We start from the raw sequence: 15990 nt of genomic DNA on the forward strand, positions 1-15990 counted from the left end.
CCAAATCTAGTTCACTTATGCTGTGTTCTGACAAGAATCTAGAAGTGGGGCAGAAAGAGGATCATAGAGGTTAAAGGATACCAAGAAATCATTTAGTCCAAGCCTTACTTGACACACAAAAAACCATCTATAAAATACCTAAAAGTGGTCTTTTGCCATGGTTTGAAGTTTATTTTTTTGGACAAATCTCAGTGTTAGTTTGCCATATATGCCTTAGTGTGTTATATAGAATATTCTGTATGAATTGGGTTCTTTTTTGCTGAAGAAAGTCATGTTCTCACATTTTAGTACTTTTTAGTTCTCTTGCGTCATTGATGATTATGCTTGACATAGCCATATCTTCCTTGAATTGTAATGATCATTTTAAGCTTATTTAATGTAATAGCATGCAATAGCATGCATGTCCTATGTAGATTATTTAAAGTAAAAGCTTAATTTAATATTATTTATTTTTTCTGTATTAGTTACAGAGGTTATGATTGTCGGAGTAATCTGTTTTACACTCAGATTGGTGAAATTGTGTACCATGTTGCAGCTGTGGGTGTAATTTATAATCGACAACAGAATACACAACGATTTTATCTGGGTCATGATGATGATATTCTGTGTCTGGCAATTCATCCTTTAAAAGATTATGTGGCAACAGGCCAGGTAGGTTAGGCATTTTAGGAGTTTTTGTATATGAGTGAGAGAAATATGTTAATTCATTTATTTTTTAGACTTCTTTTATATATTGTAATTAGGAATATCAATATGAAGAATTAAGAGGACTTTTAAGAATAACATTTTAAAAATATAATGGATTTCAGAACAGAGTAACAATTCCATATAGTCTGTTATGATTTCTAGAAGCCATTTTGACATTCTATTTAAATATAAAACTATAGGTTTCAGTTTGATTAGGAACATTTACCTTTAAAATAGCAAACTAAAGAATATTTTCCCTCACAGGAAGGAAAAAGAGATCTGAATATCTATTAATCTAGACCAGTGATGGTGAACCTTTTAGAGAGTTCATGCTGTGCCCCAACTTCCCAATGCATGCTGTGCCTGTCTACCCAAACTGTATGCCATACCCCCCCCATCTTGCCACCTTATATCAGACATGGGAAGGAGAAAGGGAGTGGGGTGGTCTGGATATTCTACTCAGGGCTGGAATAAATGCTTCAGTTGGGCTGCTGGTTAGAACAGCAGGGAGAGCACAAGTAGAGAGGGGGAGGGGAATGGCCCAAGTACTCCACTCAGGGGAGGGAATAAGGGATGTAGATTCTAAATGATCACCCTAGTGCAAATATTAATAATATGGAAATGGGTCTTGATCATTGACACATGTTAAACCTAGTGGAATTGTGCATCAGATATGGGAAGGGGCTAGGGGAAAGGGAGGTAAAGAACATGAGTCTTGTAACCATGAAAAAATATTCTAAATCATCAAATTAAATAAAATTTTAAAAAAATGATTTCCCTCCATTTAGCCAGTTTTTAAAAAAATTTTTCCCCAATGGTTACATGATTTGTGTTGTCTCTCTCCCCTCTTCCTGCCCCTCCTCTCCCAGAGTTGACAAGCAATTCCACTGAGTTTTATACATGTATTAGCACTTAAAACCTATATCCATATTATTCTTTTTTGTTTAAAACCAAAACGCCAAATCATATACCCATATAAACAAGTAATAAATCATTTGATTTCTTCTGCATTTCTACTCCAATAGTTGTTTTTATAGTTGTGGATAGCATTCTTTCTCATAAGTCTCTCAGAATTGTCCTGGATCAATGCATTACTATTAGTAGCAAAGTCTATTACATTTGGTCGTCCCACAATGTTTCAGTTATTATTTATAATATTTATAATGTTTCTCCTGGTTTTGCTTATTTTACTCCACATCAATTCATGTAGATCTTTCTAGTTCTTATAGAAATCATCCAGTTTATCATTCCTTATATCACAATAGTATTCCATCACATACATAATCACTTAGGTCTGTCCCATTCTTTTTTTAATAAAGTATATCTTTTGGGTTTATATTTTAATCATGAGTCTCATCTCACCAAATTCCAGGGAAACTTATAAAATCAGATTTGCCCCTGGTTCATTAAAATATACCAGCACATTGACTGTCTTATATTTTGTGCAATCTTCCACAACCATAGTCTCCCAAATCCACAAATAAAAGACATACATACATTCTTCCATCTCTTTGCAGCTAGTCTTGGTCATTTTAATTTAATAGTATTCAATTTTGTTGTTTTATTGTTACCATTCTCTTTCAATCATTATTTTTGCTTACTTCAATTTATATGATGCTTCTCTATGTTAATTTTATTTATTGTTTATTTTTCACTCAGTAATATTCCACTGCATTCATTTACCTTATACCAATCTGCTTTGTTTCAAGTTTTTCATATAACATGAAATGTTATTATCAATATCTTGGTGTGCTTAAGACTTTTCTTTCTTTATCCTTGAACTCTTTGGGAAAGTATTCCTAGCAGCAAGTTATCAAATAAGGTAATGGATGTGGAGTTTGGGTCACTTTCTTAGCATAATTTTGTATTTCTTTTATTATTTTTGAAGTTTTATGTCTAGACATTTTTCATTCATGGCTTTCAGGTAATTTCAGAAATACTAAAATTATCTCTTTATGATTGGTTTTCTAGATCAGTCATTTTTCCTGTGAGTTATTTTCTGTTTTCTTGGGGGTGGGGGTTCAGTCTTTTGAGTTCTTAAAAGATTCTTGATGTCTCATGAAGTCATCGGCTTTTGTTTTTATAGTTTTAATTTTTAAGAAGTTATTTTCTACAATAAGTTTTTGTGCTTTTTTCAGGCATTCTAAATATCTTTCATGTCTTCTTTAATTGTTGCATCTTTCCCCCATTTTTCCCCTACCATACTCATGTGGTTTTAAAAATCATTTTAGCTATCTTAAAAAAAAAAAAACTCCTGCTTTAATTCTCCCAGGATTCTTTTTTTTTTAAATTAATTTAGAATATTTTTCCATAGTTACGATTCATGTTTTTTTCTTCTCTTTTTCCCCTCTCCCATAGCTGATGGGCAATTCCACTCTGTTTTACATGTATGATTGTTCAAAACCTATTTCTATGTTATTATTATTTGCAGTAGAATGATCATTTAAAGTCAAAATCCCCAATCATATACCCAATCTAATTCTGTGATCAATCATATATTTTTATTTTGCATTTCTACTTTCTAGGATTCTTATTGAACTTATGGGTAATGTGAATTTTTTCCTTGAGGTTTTGTTTAGAGATATTTTTTTAATCATTCTCTTTCTCGGTTTGTGTCTTAAGCTTCTACCTCTCAATATTAGTTCTTTATGGTGGTATTCATTTTAGATTGCCTAGATCTTCAGCCTACTTCTTGCCTATGTACTTAATGCTGGGCTTTGTGTGTTTATAGGAGATGGTATTTGATCTAGACTTCTGTGCTTTTACATCCTTCTGTTACTTTCATAGCTTAGTCTAGGTAAATGTAAACTTTCAGGACTTTCAAAGTGATTCAGAGTTGTTTTTATAGCCCTTCTGGTCTGAGCCCTGGAAGTTCCTGACCCAGGTTTGGGTCTAATGGTTTGTTTTTTAGTTGAAGTTTCAATAGACAATTGCTTGCCTTAGCCACTATTAGACTGCTGGAAGGTTCTACAGTTTGAGTGACTCCCCTTTGATCCAAGATTTCTGCCCTTGTAATTCTACTACATCCTCCTATACTGAACTTAGAGGCTAGAACTGAGGCCCTTCTCAGTTCCTGGGACCAGAGCTATACAACTACAGTTTTTTTTAGTACTTGTTTGTTACTCAGTATATAGCTAGGACCTATCCTTGCTACAGTTCCTCTATGCTCTCAATATAAGACCTCGAACTGGATAGTGAAAAATAGAGCCTTCCAGATGGCACCTGTTCATGTAACCTGTACTTTTTGAGGCTTCCTCTGGGATCTCTTCCTGCTCCAATGTTTCCTTTTAGCCTGGGGGCCTCTTGGCCTTCTTTTCATTCCTTGGATGCTGGAATGTTCTCAGTCATGTGTATCCCTGAGACTTTGTTTCCACTGTTCCAGAGCCTTTCTATATGCCTAAGCCTCTCTTGCCCAGAAAATGACTCATGACTTTTTCCTGACTTTTCTGAATAGAATTCAGTCTAGACCATTTTCTAGACATTTGTAAAGGAAATATGGTGAAAAGCTGACATGCACTACTACCTATCATTCATCCATCTTAACTCCATCCCTTTCCCAAAATGATTTTCCAGAATGGTTGGATCAATTCATAATTTCATCATCAATGCATAATTGTAATAATGACTCCAATACTAAAAATTAGTATTCTCCAATACTAGAAAATGTGCCATGTTTCATGACTTGATTATCATTGTGCAAGGATCCTGCTGACCTTTTGTCTGTAGTTGCAATTTTAATATATGTGCTCCTGAAGGAAATATAGGGCAAATACAGCAAGGCCCCTTTATCTCTGGTTTCAATATTTGCGGTTCAGATCAATCACTAAGTGCCACCTTCTGCAAAGTGCCACCAGTGATTTTACAAGGCAGCAGTCTACCCCTGGTAGAGGTCTCTTCTGCTTTCACTTTTACTTTTTCCCACCTTCAATTTCATTTTTTTGCCTGGGAGTGGGGAGAGAAGTTGAGGATAGATGAGTGGGAGGTTGTGGAGCACTGTGATAGAGGCTCGCACTAAAGAAAAAGTGACAGACTGAAGAGTATATGAAATTGATCACCTCGATGGGGGAGGGGCCCCCGGAGTGGAATCATGAGGAGAGAAGACTCTGGCTAGAGAGCAGTGAGGGTCTTTCTGTCTTGAGAGGTCGAAGAGAGAAGGTGGATAAAGACTTTCTCCTGGGGGTTATCCATTTTTCCTGCTGGTGACTGGAAATCCTTCCCCCCAACACTTCCCAATTGAAGGGACTTTCTGAAGAGAAACCTGAGCAGACTTTACCTCAGCTCCTGTTGCCCAGGGGTGAGTCCACCTGACTTTCTCTCAGGGGGGCTCAGGCTGCCAAGGCCTGAGTTCCCTTCAAACTCAAGGAGGGAGGAAAAGGGTTTACATAGAGACAGGGATCCCATTTCCCATTTTACTTTTCCCATTCTTCCCTGCCCGTTAATTCCTTTTGTATTACTTGATTGAGTTAACATTAAAAGTTATCTGTTCCCTAAGCTGAGTGTGAGTGAACGGATTAAGGGGAGACCTTTGGGTCTCGAGTAGTGGACGGGGGACAAGAGGGACAAGAGTGAATTGGGGAGAGCAGCGTTAGCTAAGGAGAGAAGGCAGAAGGGGAAAAATCTTTAAACCCCCTCTCCTCTCTCTGAGCCAACCCACTACATCTGCTGTCTCCCCGTGTACCCCGCATTGTGGAAGGGGATTCTACTCTCTTTTCCCCCCTCCATACCAAAGGCCCAAGCCTTCCTCGTTGGGGTATATCCCTTCCCTTTTTCTTTTTTATTTTTTTAAAACAGTTGGCACCCCAGATTTAAAAGGTCCCCATTTATTTAAAAAAAAAAAGCTTTAGTGACTGTCACCAACTGCCATCAACTGTCAGTTGTGAAGTTGTTGTCAATTACAACTCCTAAGGGAGCAGCCTTTGTCACTGACTCTGTGGGGAAGAGAACTAGTCAGTTACCAACTGCTACTCTGGTCAGTTACAAAACTGAGAGTCTATTGTAAAAGGGAAACTGTACTATCTAGCTAGAAGCAAAGCTTGTGGGTACTACAACCATTTTCTGTTAACTCCTGACAGTTAGAGCCTAGAAAGATCTAATGGGGAACATGTTACAACTAATACTATGGTCAACTGTGCTAGGAATAATTACCATTTATTGGGGCAACTGTATCATTTATAATACAGTGTCAGGGATGATAGACAATGTTCTGGAGACATTAACCAATATGACTATGGGATGGACACAGTTGTCAATGAATTATCTAGATGTAAATTACCTCTGGCAAATCATACCCCAAGTCTATGTTGTGTTCTTGGTAGTGACTAACATCTTAAAAAATATCAAAGCTGCTGCTAATCTGATCTTCCCAAAGAAAATTGTGCATGCTCTAGTCATTGATAATAGTCTAGAGACATTGTTTGGTCAGATCCCTCTTATAACTGAGATGTACCAGGATTACATGCAGAGAAAACAAAGCATTGGTAAGGGAACCGACAAGGAGACTGGAGACATGATGAGACAGACTAATAAGGACAATATAGTTAATAATACTAATACTGGGACACCATTCGGTGTAGTAGGGGGAAATGACCTTGCCAATAACATACAGGCACCAATTAATGCATCTGCTAACAATCTTGCAAATGCATCAAAGGCTCAAAAGATTATGCCTTTGCGTGATATAGCTAAGGTCACTGATAACACTGGCATTTTACATGCAAAGGCTCATAAGTCATTTACCACCCATGACTTAGAGTCTTTATGTAAACGAATGCCTAAATTTTTATTAGAGCCTCATGTCACAATTAAAGAACTGAAAAGAGCATTTCGCCTCCATGAACCAGATTTTGAGGATGTAGAAATTCTTTTATCTGAACTTTTTACACCCCAGGAACATAAACATTTTATTGAGCAAACTAGAAAAGATTATTCACTCACAAGCTGGCCAGAAGTTTTTGAGGATCTGGATTTTTCTAATCAAAGATCTATGGCTTATCTAAGAAAATGCTGTGAGGATCTATTGCAGGGAATGAAGCAATTGTCAGAAAGACCAAATACACGGGGAAAATTTGACAGATTATCCCAAGAAGAAAAATGAACATCCAAGTACATTTATTGATCGCCTTATTGAAAAAACTGAGGGACTGTTAGGTTTTAGCCCTGATTCAAAAGAAGCAGAAGTACACGTGAGGAGACAATTTCTCAAGGGCTGCGATAAGCACTTGAGGGTGTTCTTCAGGAACTATTGCCCTAAGTTTAATACCATCTCACTTAATGAACTTAGAGACACTGCCACCTATCTTCATGATAACAAAGTAGATCAAGAAAAGGAAAAGAATGCTGTAAAGAAAAAGCTCCAAGAGACTTCTGAAATATTAAGGCAGAAAGAATTAGAGGAGGTTAAAAACCTGGCTACAATTAAGACATTTAACAGACAAACCACAGTATAGACAGATACCCCAAAGTCAACAGAGGGTGCAAAGAGATACCAGGACTTGTTTTTTGTGTTCTCGTCAAGGACACATAGTAAGAAACTGTCCGATGAAACATCTCTGAACAGGGCCATAATAAGAAAGATGGGAAAGATCAAAATGCATATTATCAGGGAAAAGTATATAATAACAAAAACTATGGGAGACAGGACTCTAATAGCAAGCAGTGTTGCTCTCACTGCAAACTTAGAGAACTGGAGACCCCAGACCTGAAATCTCTGGAAGCAGCGATAGCTTCTGGGGCAAAACCCCATTATTCAGAAGTTGTAGAGAGAAATAAGCATTATACCGCATGATGCCAGGCTCTAGAATTATCTAGTAAAACAGAGACGAATTTGGAGGGTACCCCAGGGAGGAAACATGAGGGCATAAGCATAAAGTGCACAAAGGGAGATGGTAGAAAGGAAAATGAAAATTTTAAAATTTTAGTGGCGGAGAAACAGATAGTTGCGCAAGATGCCAAGGGAAGCAAATTAAGTATAAAACAAAAGGCTATTATTGAGGTGGAAAATGAAATTGCACAGATAATAGCAGACATGAAATATGACAGTTATGGTTCACAATACATGGGTATGCAAAACTGCATGGAGAAAAACAAGGAAGAGATTAAATCCTTTTTGGAAAATTTTTTAGCCTGCAGAATGGATCTAGGCAGTGAAAAATCAAACGGGGTTAGCAAATCTTTCAAACAGCAACTTAAGTATGCAGACCATTCTGACAAGATAGCTAAATGAGACATTGTTGCAAGAGACTTTGGAGCTGAAAAAATTACACATCTAAGAGGGGAAAGAAAGGAAAATGAGGGGGAGAACTAACTTAAATCCAAAAGCCAAAGACTTTTACCCACGAAATCCTATAATGCTCAAAGATACCAGTCCTGGGGATGGGTTTAGCACAGATCAATATCAAACTTCCAATGACCGTCTATTCCCTGAACCAGAGATTGCAAAACAATGTAAGAGAGTGGGAACAGAAGAGTCTGATAGTGAATCCTCATCCAAGCAATTCTCAAACTGAAATTAATACAAACACAAACCTTTCCTCTGAGCAAGCTGTTTGGTCCAAAGTGATACAAGTGTATTACATACCCTGGGGCAAGAAAGTAAAGATGATAATGGGAAGCCTGTGCATGCAAACAACTCAATAGCTAGTTTGCAATATGAGGTAGAGATACAAGAAACTCCAGAACCATATCTTGGGACAGAAGTGGGAGAACAAAAGCACAAACCTCTCACTGATATAGGGGTAAGTGGATCTGTATTGAAGTCATTCTCAGAAGATACCACCATAAAGGGAATGGTTTCTATGTCAAAAGATTCACAAGAGGGAATAGATACACATGAACCTGATCCCAAAGATATGGTAGAACCTATGCACTCCAGTAACATAATTGCAGATCTGCAGGAAGCAGTAAATCCACAAGAATCAAATTTGTCACCACAGAACTCAAAATTAGAGCATATTACTGGTCAACAGATAGAAAAAGAATTGGGAAATACAGAAATCACTGAAATAGGGTCAGACCAAGACACAAAACCTGGGTTAACAACACCTGACACAGAATTACAACAGGTCACTGAACAAAAAGCTAATGAAAGACATAGTACAGAAATCAGTGACCAAGAGTCAGACTCAGACCCAGATGATACAGTACCAAATGGTACAATAGCAGTTGAACAGCACTGAGAGAGAGAGATTGAGCATGAGTACATCTGTATGGGTTCAGGGGGTATTTGCTTATATCCGTTGTTTTAGCCATCTGCAGTAAGTTTTGGAACGTATCCACTGTGGGCACAGGGACTCTGTTGTACATGCTTAAAAGTCTTCATCACTGTAAATCCAAATCTTATTCTCAAAAATTTTATATACACCATTAGCCACTTGCTTGCTTCTCATATGTACTTTTCTTTTATGAAGGCGATACCTTTGTTCTGCAGCAGTGTTAAAAATAATATCAGTGTACCTGAGGACTCTAGTTCCCTTCTCAATTCTTCATTATATTTATCACTGCTCTTTGATACCTTCCGGAAGCATAATTTCTGCCTGTGAATTCTTAGAAGCCAGTGATATGTAGTCTTCCAGTTTTCTTGTCCAGAGTTTTTTTTTTCCCTTTATGTCATCCTTAGTTTCATATTGAATGGTCCTTCTTCCCTTCTTTCTCATTGTCATTCATCTGTCCTCTAATCACCTAACAGAGTTCTGTCTCTTTGTATCTTTTTTCTTCTTTATTTTTACATTGAACCCAATATTATGTTTTGTTTCTCTTTTTTAAAAAAGGAATATTTCATTCTTTCCTATAACCAGTAGAGTGGAGAGGAATTCCTTGAGTTCATTTATCTTTTCTTCTAGGAGGGAGACCACTCTGTACTTCAGTTATATGTAAGTCACTTGGCAATAGCAGAAACATAAATATTTCATATTCTATGTACATCCCTTAAAAAGTCTCCTTATTCTTCATACTTGCAAGAAGTGAGATCATCAGTCTTCCTAATTCTTTCTAGAAGATCCCCTAAAGAACTTTTTCTTTGTTTCTTAAAGCTCTTTTTCCAATTCCCTTCAAGGAAAAACTTTTCTTTCTTATAAGTGAAAAATAGAAATGCAATACCCTAGTCCAGTGATGGTGAACCTTTTAGAGATGGAGTGCTGGGCCCTGCCCCCACCTCACCCATCCAGACCAAGTGCTGTGCCCACCTGGCCCCATAGACCATGTGCCATGCCCCTCCCCCATGACATGCCTCACCCCCACCTCACACAGGGGAGGGAGAAAGTGCTCCCATTAGGCTACTAGGTGGAAGGGTAGGTGAAGTAAAGAAATGTCCTCAGCAAGTGTAGAGAGATGGAGGGGAATGGTCCCAGGCCTCTGCTCCCCTCCAGCAGTATTGCCTGTGAGCCTCCCACCTTACCCCCTGTGTGTTCTTTTGGGCTTTTGGGCAGGGGGATGGTGAGGGGTGAAGGGGGTGAAAAACCATCATTAGGCACAGTGGGGAGGGGGAGGGGAGCAGCTCTGCTTGAGTCCCTCTGCCTTTCTAGTAACTAACTTGTACCCACAGAGAGCATTCTTCATGCCATCTTTTGCAATGCATGCCATAGATTTGCCATCACTGCTCTAGGACTTTCTCTTCACATTCAGAGTATGTATATGGGGGGAAAAGCTGATTTCCCCAAGTCTCATTTCTAAGAGCTTTAGTGAAGAGTCAAGAACAAATTCTGTGAAATATATTGTTTTCAGAATTATTTTAAGCATATCTTAAAATCATAGAATTAAATACTATAGTTACTTTTATGATCTTTTTTATTTTAGGTAGGTAGAGATCCTGCAATACACATATGGGATACAGAGACCATTAAACCATTGTCAATATTAAAGGGCTATCATCAATATGGTGTTTGTGCTGTTGATTTTTCAGGTAAGATTAATTTCTATTTTAATGAAAATTATTTTTAAAATTTGACAATTTGTTTTTCCCTTGGGAGATCAGATTTCAAGGGGTTCAGAGAAGGACTACAGATTGAATCCTATGAACTAAAATTCTACACAGAAATCAAGCCTAGACAAAGATGAAAAGCTTCAGGAATGAAATTTTGAAGACACAAAGAGTACAAGTCTTGGAGAGACAGATTAAGATACATAGAGAACTCATCATTTGACAGACCTTTTAAAAATAGGTACAGAATGGCCCCAAAGGCAGGTAACAGAGAATGAATATAAAGTTGTGGCATGACCTTATGAAATTTTGTGTCAAGAGTAGTGTGACAAGGAAATCACTTTAAAAGACTGATATATATTAATTTAAGGTCGCCAAGGAATTCAGCTATGTAATTCCTAAATGAAAACTCAAGTCAGCAGTCAACCTTTTATGGAGTTTTTAATTACAAACAGGAGGAAGAAAGGTATTAGAGATAGAGAGAGAGAGAGAGAGAAAGAGAAAAGGGGAGAGAGGGCTTAAATACCCCCTCTGTTTAGGCTGGGCCAAAAGGCCCAAGCCTTTAGATAGCTGAGGCAAAGAAAAGAGATCAGTCCCTATCACTCACGTGACCAAAATGGAGAAACAGTCTCAGGGGCCTCCACCTCCAGCCTCCTTCAGAGAAAGCTTCTCAGAGCACAACCTCTCAGAGCAAAACCTCTCCCACCACCTCAGTCCTCAGACCCCTCTATACCTTCAAGGAAACCATCTCAGTTCCCTCCCCTCAGTTCTCACATCTACCAAACACTGCCCATGTCTTCCCTGTGCCAATGGTGGCTCTAGCTTAACCCAGAACCGCCCAGAGGTCTGTGGCTTTGCACATGTCTGTTGAAGGTGATATTCTCAAATAATTAAATCTTGATCCTTTGCTGCAGCCCTTCCTAAATCCTTTTACTCTGAGTAGGGTGGAGATTGTATTTTCCAAGACCTGGTTCTGTCATTCCAAGTATCTCTATTGTATTAATTCTAAAATCAATCATGACTCAAAGAACTTCCTGTTCTATGCTTAAGCATAGGTCAAAGCCCTTTCCATTGTTCAGCAAAAGGTTTCTGTCCTAAAGCAGTCCCAAGTAGGAAGGAGAAGGATCCTCCCATGCCAAGGGGGTTCTTACTATCAGTAGGAAATTTTTTCCAGTATGAGATTTCCCAGTGGGGAAATTTCCAACATTCATAAGTCTAAGAAATTTTAAGGTTTACAGTAGTTACATTCAGAAAGAATTTAAACTGGCTAGGAAAGCTAAGGATGACAAAGAGGAATTTTAAAAATCTTGGATGAATGCGAGAAAAGGACCAGGGAAGGGCTAGGTCTCCTCTTTGGAGCTTATGGAACGTTGATAACCAAAAATAGAAGGAAAGCAAAACTTGTCAACTTTTGTTTTTATTTTCTCTGCCAAGGAGAATTCATAGGACTTGAAAGGAAACAACAAAAGTAGGTAACAAGAAGTTGATCTGCATCAAAGTGTAAGGAGATAGCAAAGGAGCAGCTCGCTGCCCTCATGAATTCAAGTGACCAAGTTCAAATGAATTATATAGAAAGATCTTTAAGACATTACACTGAAAGAATTGACAGGTAAGACAGCTGAATCACTGTCAGTGATTTTTGAAAGATTGTGGATAACAGGAGAATAACTATAGGATGAAAGGATGGTAAATATTTTCCCATTTTTCAAAAAAAGGGAAAGATTGTAATCTATAGACCAAATACCAGTGAGTTTCACTTCCATTTCTAATATTATCCTAAATATTATTAAAGGGATGATTAGTGTATATCTAAAAATGAAATGATGATTAAAGATAGCCATGATAATTTCATTTAAAACAAAGTATTGCCATTCCAATATTATTTCCTCTATTGACAGTTAGATAGGTTAGGAAAATACTACAAATAAAATTTACCTAGATTTTAGCTAAACATATGACAAAGTGGTATGCTATTCTTAATGAAAAAAATGGAGAGATATGGGCTAAATAAATGAACAGTTAGGAAAACAACTCAGTATAGTCAAAAATAATTAAATATCAATTTGGAAGAATGTCTTCAATAGCCTGCTGAAGGATATGTGCTTTGGCTAATAACAACAATGACAATAATAATAGCTGGCATTTATATAGTATTTTAAGTTAAAGGGAGTAGGGATGTTTACCCTGGAGAACATAAGACTTAGGCCAAAACATAATATGTTTTCAACTATTTGAAAGGTTATTATGTAGAATAAAACTCTTGTATAATTATTGTATAGGAAATTCTTGTTTAGGTATGAGTTGGACTAAATGACCTCTGAAGTCCCTTTCTACTCAAAATTCAGTGATATATCCAAATTAAAGTTTTACTTCCATCACACAAAATTTGAACTTTCTTTGTTTAGGATTACAAGAAGTTGAGTTCTGTTATCTTGTGCAGGAACATCAAATGACAGGACTTCCTGTCTTAACTAATCATGTTAAAAATCAGATTTTAGTTGTAGAATATAATTTCATATCAGTTTAATTCATCATGTAGTGAAGTTTTTCCTCTTAAATTCATATTTTTATAAAGAATTATGCATTTCCTATCTTCACTGCCAAAGAGAATTTCTTCTGGATTAGAAAAAACGAGCTAAATGGCTAAAAGAGAGTTGATAACCAATGCAAATGAAGAAATATTAAGAGTGCATCTAGCTGTCTTTTATTCATTAAAGTTACCTGACCTGGATGAACTGTATCTAACTGAAATGTATAATTGGTGAGCCCTTGTCAGTAATCTTTGAAACATTATAAAGAAGAGAAAAGGTGGAGGAGGGTTTATGTTGTAATTTAAAAAAAAAACTCTAGGTTAGTAAGCTTGATTTCTATTGCTAGCATAATTCTAGAATATATTATTTTTAAAATAGATTGTGAATATGTTGAAATGGAAGCAATCACATTATAAGTATGACTTCTGTGAGAACAGATCATGTCAAAATAGCCTTGTGTCCTTTTTGAGCTCTGACTAATCTCAAATTTTATTCTAATACCTCTGCATTAGTCAGACTTCATCTGGATTATTATGTATAGTTCTGCCTGCCACCATTTTGGAGAAATATAGATATTCTATTATATTTGTCTATAAACTATAGATATAGTATATCTGGATTTTAGCACGGTATTTGATGAAGTACCTGATGCTATTCTTTTTTTTTTAATCCTTATCTTCCATCTTAGACTCAATACTATATATTGGTTCCAAGGTAGAAGAGTGGTAAGGAATAGGCAATGGGGATTAAGTGGCTTGCCCAGGATCACAGAGCTAGGAAAAAAAGGCCAAATTTGAACCTAGGACCTCCCATCTCTAGGCCTGGCTCTCAATCTGCTGAGCCACTCAGCTGCCCCCTCATGCTAATTGTGGATGAGAGAGTTACAGACTGCATTGCAAGGACTTGTTTTGTAGGAAAATATCATGCAGGAAGAGAATGGAATTCTGATGTCAATGGGGGATGGGGCTAGAACCTCTAGCCAAGAAAAGGAGATAAGGAGTGTGAGAGAAGATTATTCTCTCTTTTGAACTTGAAGAGAGAGGAACATTTTGCTGAGCTCCACCGCTTGTGATCCCTCATCTATCTGAAGAAAATCAGATTAGCCATCCTTCCTCAGTAGTGGATAGAGACTTTTCCCTTTGGGGAAGATAGAGACTATCCACCCAAGAAGATTTTCAATTGACCTCTTCAATAACTGTACATCCTTCTATATGAGGAAAATCCAACAGCCTGACTCCACAATCTTACCAGAGACTCAGGTCCCCAGACCTGAGCCCTCAACCCCTGAGGGAAATTTAGGTTAAAATAGTAATTAGAGATTTCCTAATTTTCCCTCTATCTTAAACCTACTTTTCCTAAATACTAAAAAGAACAAATAGATCTTATTAACCCAGAAGAAATTGAACATCTTATTCATCTGATGTACTAAGGGGATCAGGATAATATCTATCAAGGGAAGAAACTAGAAACTGAAGGGGATTTCCTCCTTACCTTTCAGCTTTGGGCCTTGATCAAATAAATCTCTCATCTTCCCTTGTGTAGTAGTTCTACCTAAGAGAGGAACTAGTGCTTCTTTTTATCTGTCCCCGCTCTCTCTTAGACCTTTCAAACTTTAGTTCCTGATCTCCCACTAGTACATATTCTTATTGAAAATATAGAGATATGTGGGCTAGATGATAGTACAGTTATAAAGAAAAGAAATTTGTTAAATTGCTATACTTTGAGTAGTCATCAGTGATTCAGTGTATACTTGGCATCAGGTCTCCAGGAGAGTCAATCATTCTGTGGTTGCCTTAATGACTTTTAGCATTCTATTATTGCCTTAGATCATTGAATAGAGGCATTGTTCCCTCATTTGAACATAAAACAAAGCTTTGCAGGATAGGTAACAAATGGAATTGATTATAGAGTGAAGATGCGAAAAAAAACTTTTTTGAAAGGCTAGAATATTTAGCTGAATCTATTAAAGATAAAATTTTAATAGAGATAAGATACATGTAAGGTTTCATAAATGTAAAGTTCAGAAAAGAACTTAACAAGTAATAGTTGAAGAAGACCTATTTAGGGAACCCCCCCCAAAAAAAAACACAACCCTATTGTGACACTGTCTTGAGAGGCCTATCTAGCTACTAGGAATAAAGAACAGATACCTTTTGTTCTAATGTGCATTGCATTTATCAGACTGCATCTGGATTTTTATGTGCAGTTCTGGCTGCCACCATTTAGGAAATATTTGGACAAGTTGAAGAAAATTCAAAGAAACTAGACAGCCACAATGGCAAGGACTTTGAGTTCATGATGTATACCAATCTTTTAAGGGAAATGGGTTTATTCTGAAAAGCCTCATGGACAAAATAGCTCTCTTAGATATTTGAAAGCCTATCATATGGAAAAGAGATTAAGCTACTTTTTTTTTTAGTGAAAAGGACAGAAACAGGCAACAGATAGAAGTTGTAAAGAGGCAGACGTAAGTTTTATGTCAGGGAAAACCTTTCTAACAATTAAAACAATCCAAAAATTGAATGGCTTGCCTCTGGATATAATGAGACCTTTCTCATTGTAGGTCTTCACATAGAGAGTATCCAGTTGTTGCATATTCTCTTATGAGACATGAAATAAATTAGATGGCCATTGAAATTCTGTTCAATTTTGATATTCTGTGACTGACAAAAATCTTGGAATTTTTGAAAACTACATATTCTATTTCTACAGTGAAACTTATGGGAATAAGGGGACAGGAAAGATATTAAATAGAAAGGGTTATAGCAAGAAAATCACAACTAACATGTCAACATTTTTATTTCCCTTCACTTAGTAACAATGTATTGTGCTATCCCTATTTGAAGACTTTGTCATAAG

General features: G+C 37.0%; 1 protein-coding gene across 11 annotated transcripts in view; it reads left to right on the plus strand.

Annotated features, from left to right (window-relative positions):
• Positions 1–15990, plus strand: part of EML5 (EMAP like 5) — a 235727-nt gene that overhangs the window by 86841 nt on the left and 132896 nt on the right. For all 11 annotated transcript variants that reach the window (XR_008914938.1, XR_008914937.1, XR_008914939.1 and 8 more), the window contains 2 exons: positions 465–651; positions 10477–10582. Coding sequence is in view for 6 of the 11 variants with exons in the window: in XM_007472659.3 (XP_007472721.2) it covers positions 465–651; positions 10477–10582 (293 nt within the window). In the remaining 5 variants the exon portion in view is untranslated. The remainder of the gene's footprint in view (positions 1–464; positions 652–10476; positions 10583–15990) is intronic.

The sequence above is a fragment of the Monodelphis domestica genome, chromosome 1 (genome assembly GCF_027887165.1).
Source record: "Monodelphis domestica isolate mMonDom1 chromosome 1, mMonDom1.pri, whole genome shotgun sequence".
Taxonomy (NCBI): Eukaryota; Metazoa; Chordata; class Mammalia; order Didelphimorphia; family Didelphidae; genus Monodelphis; species Monodelphis domestica.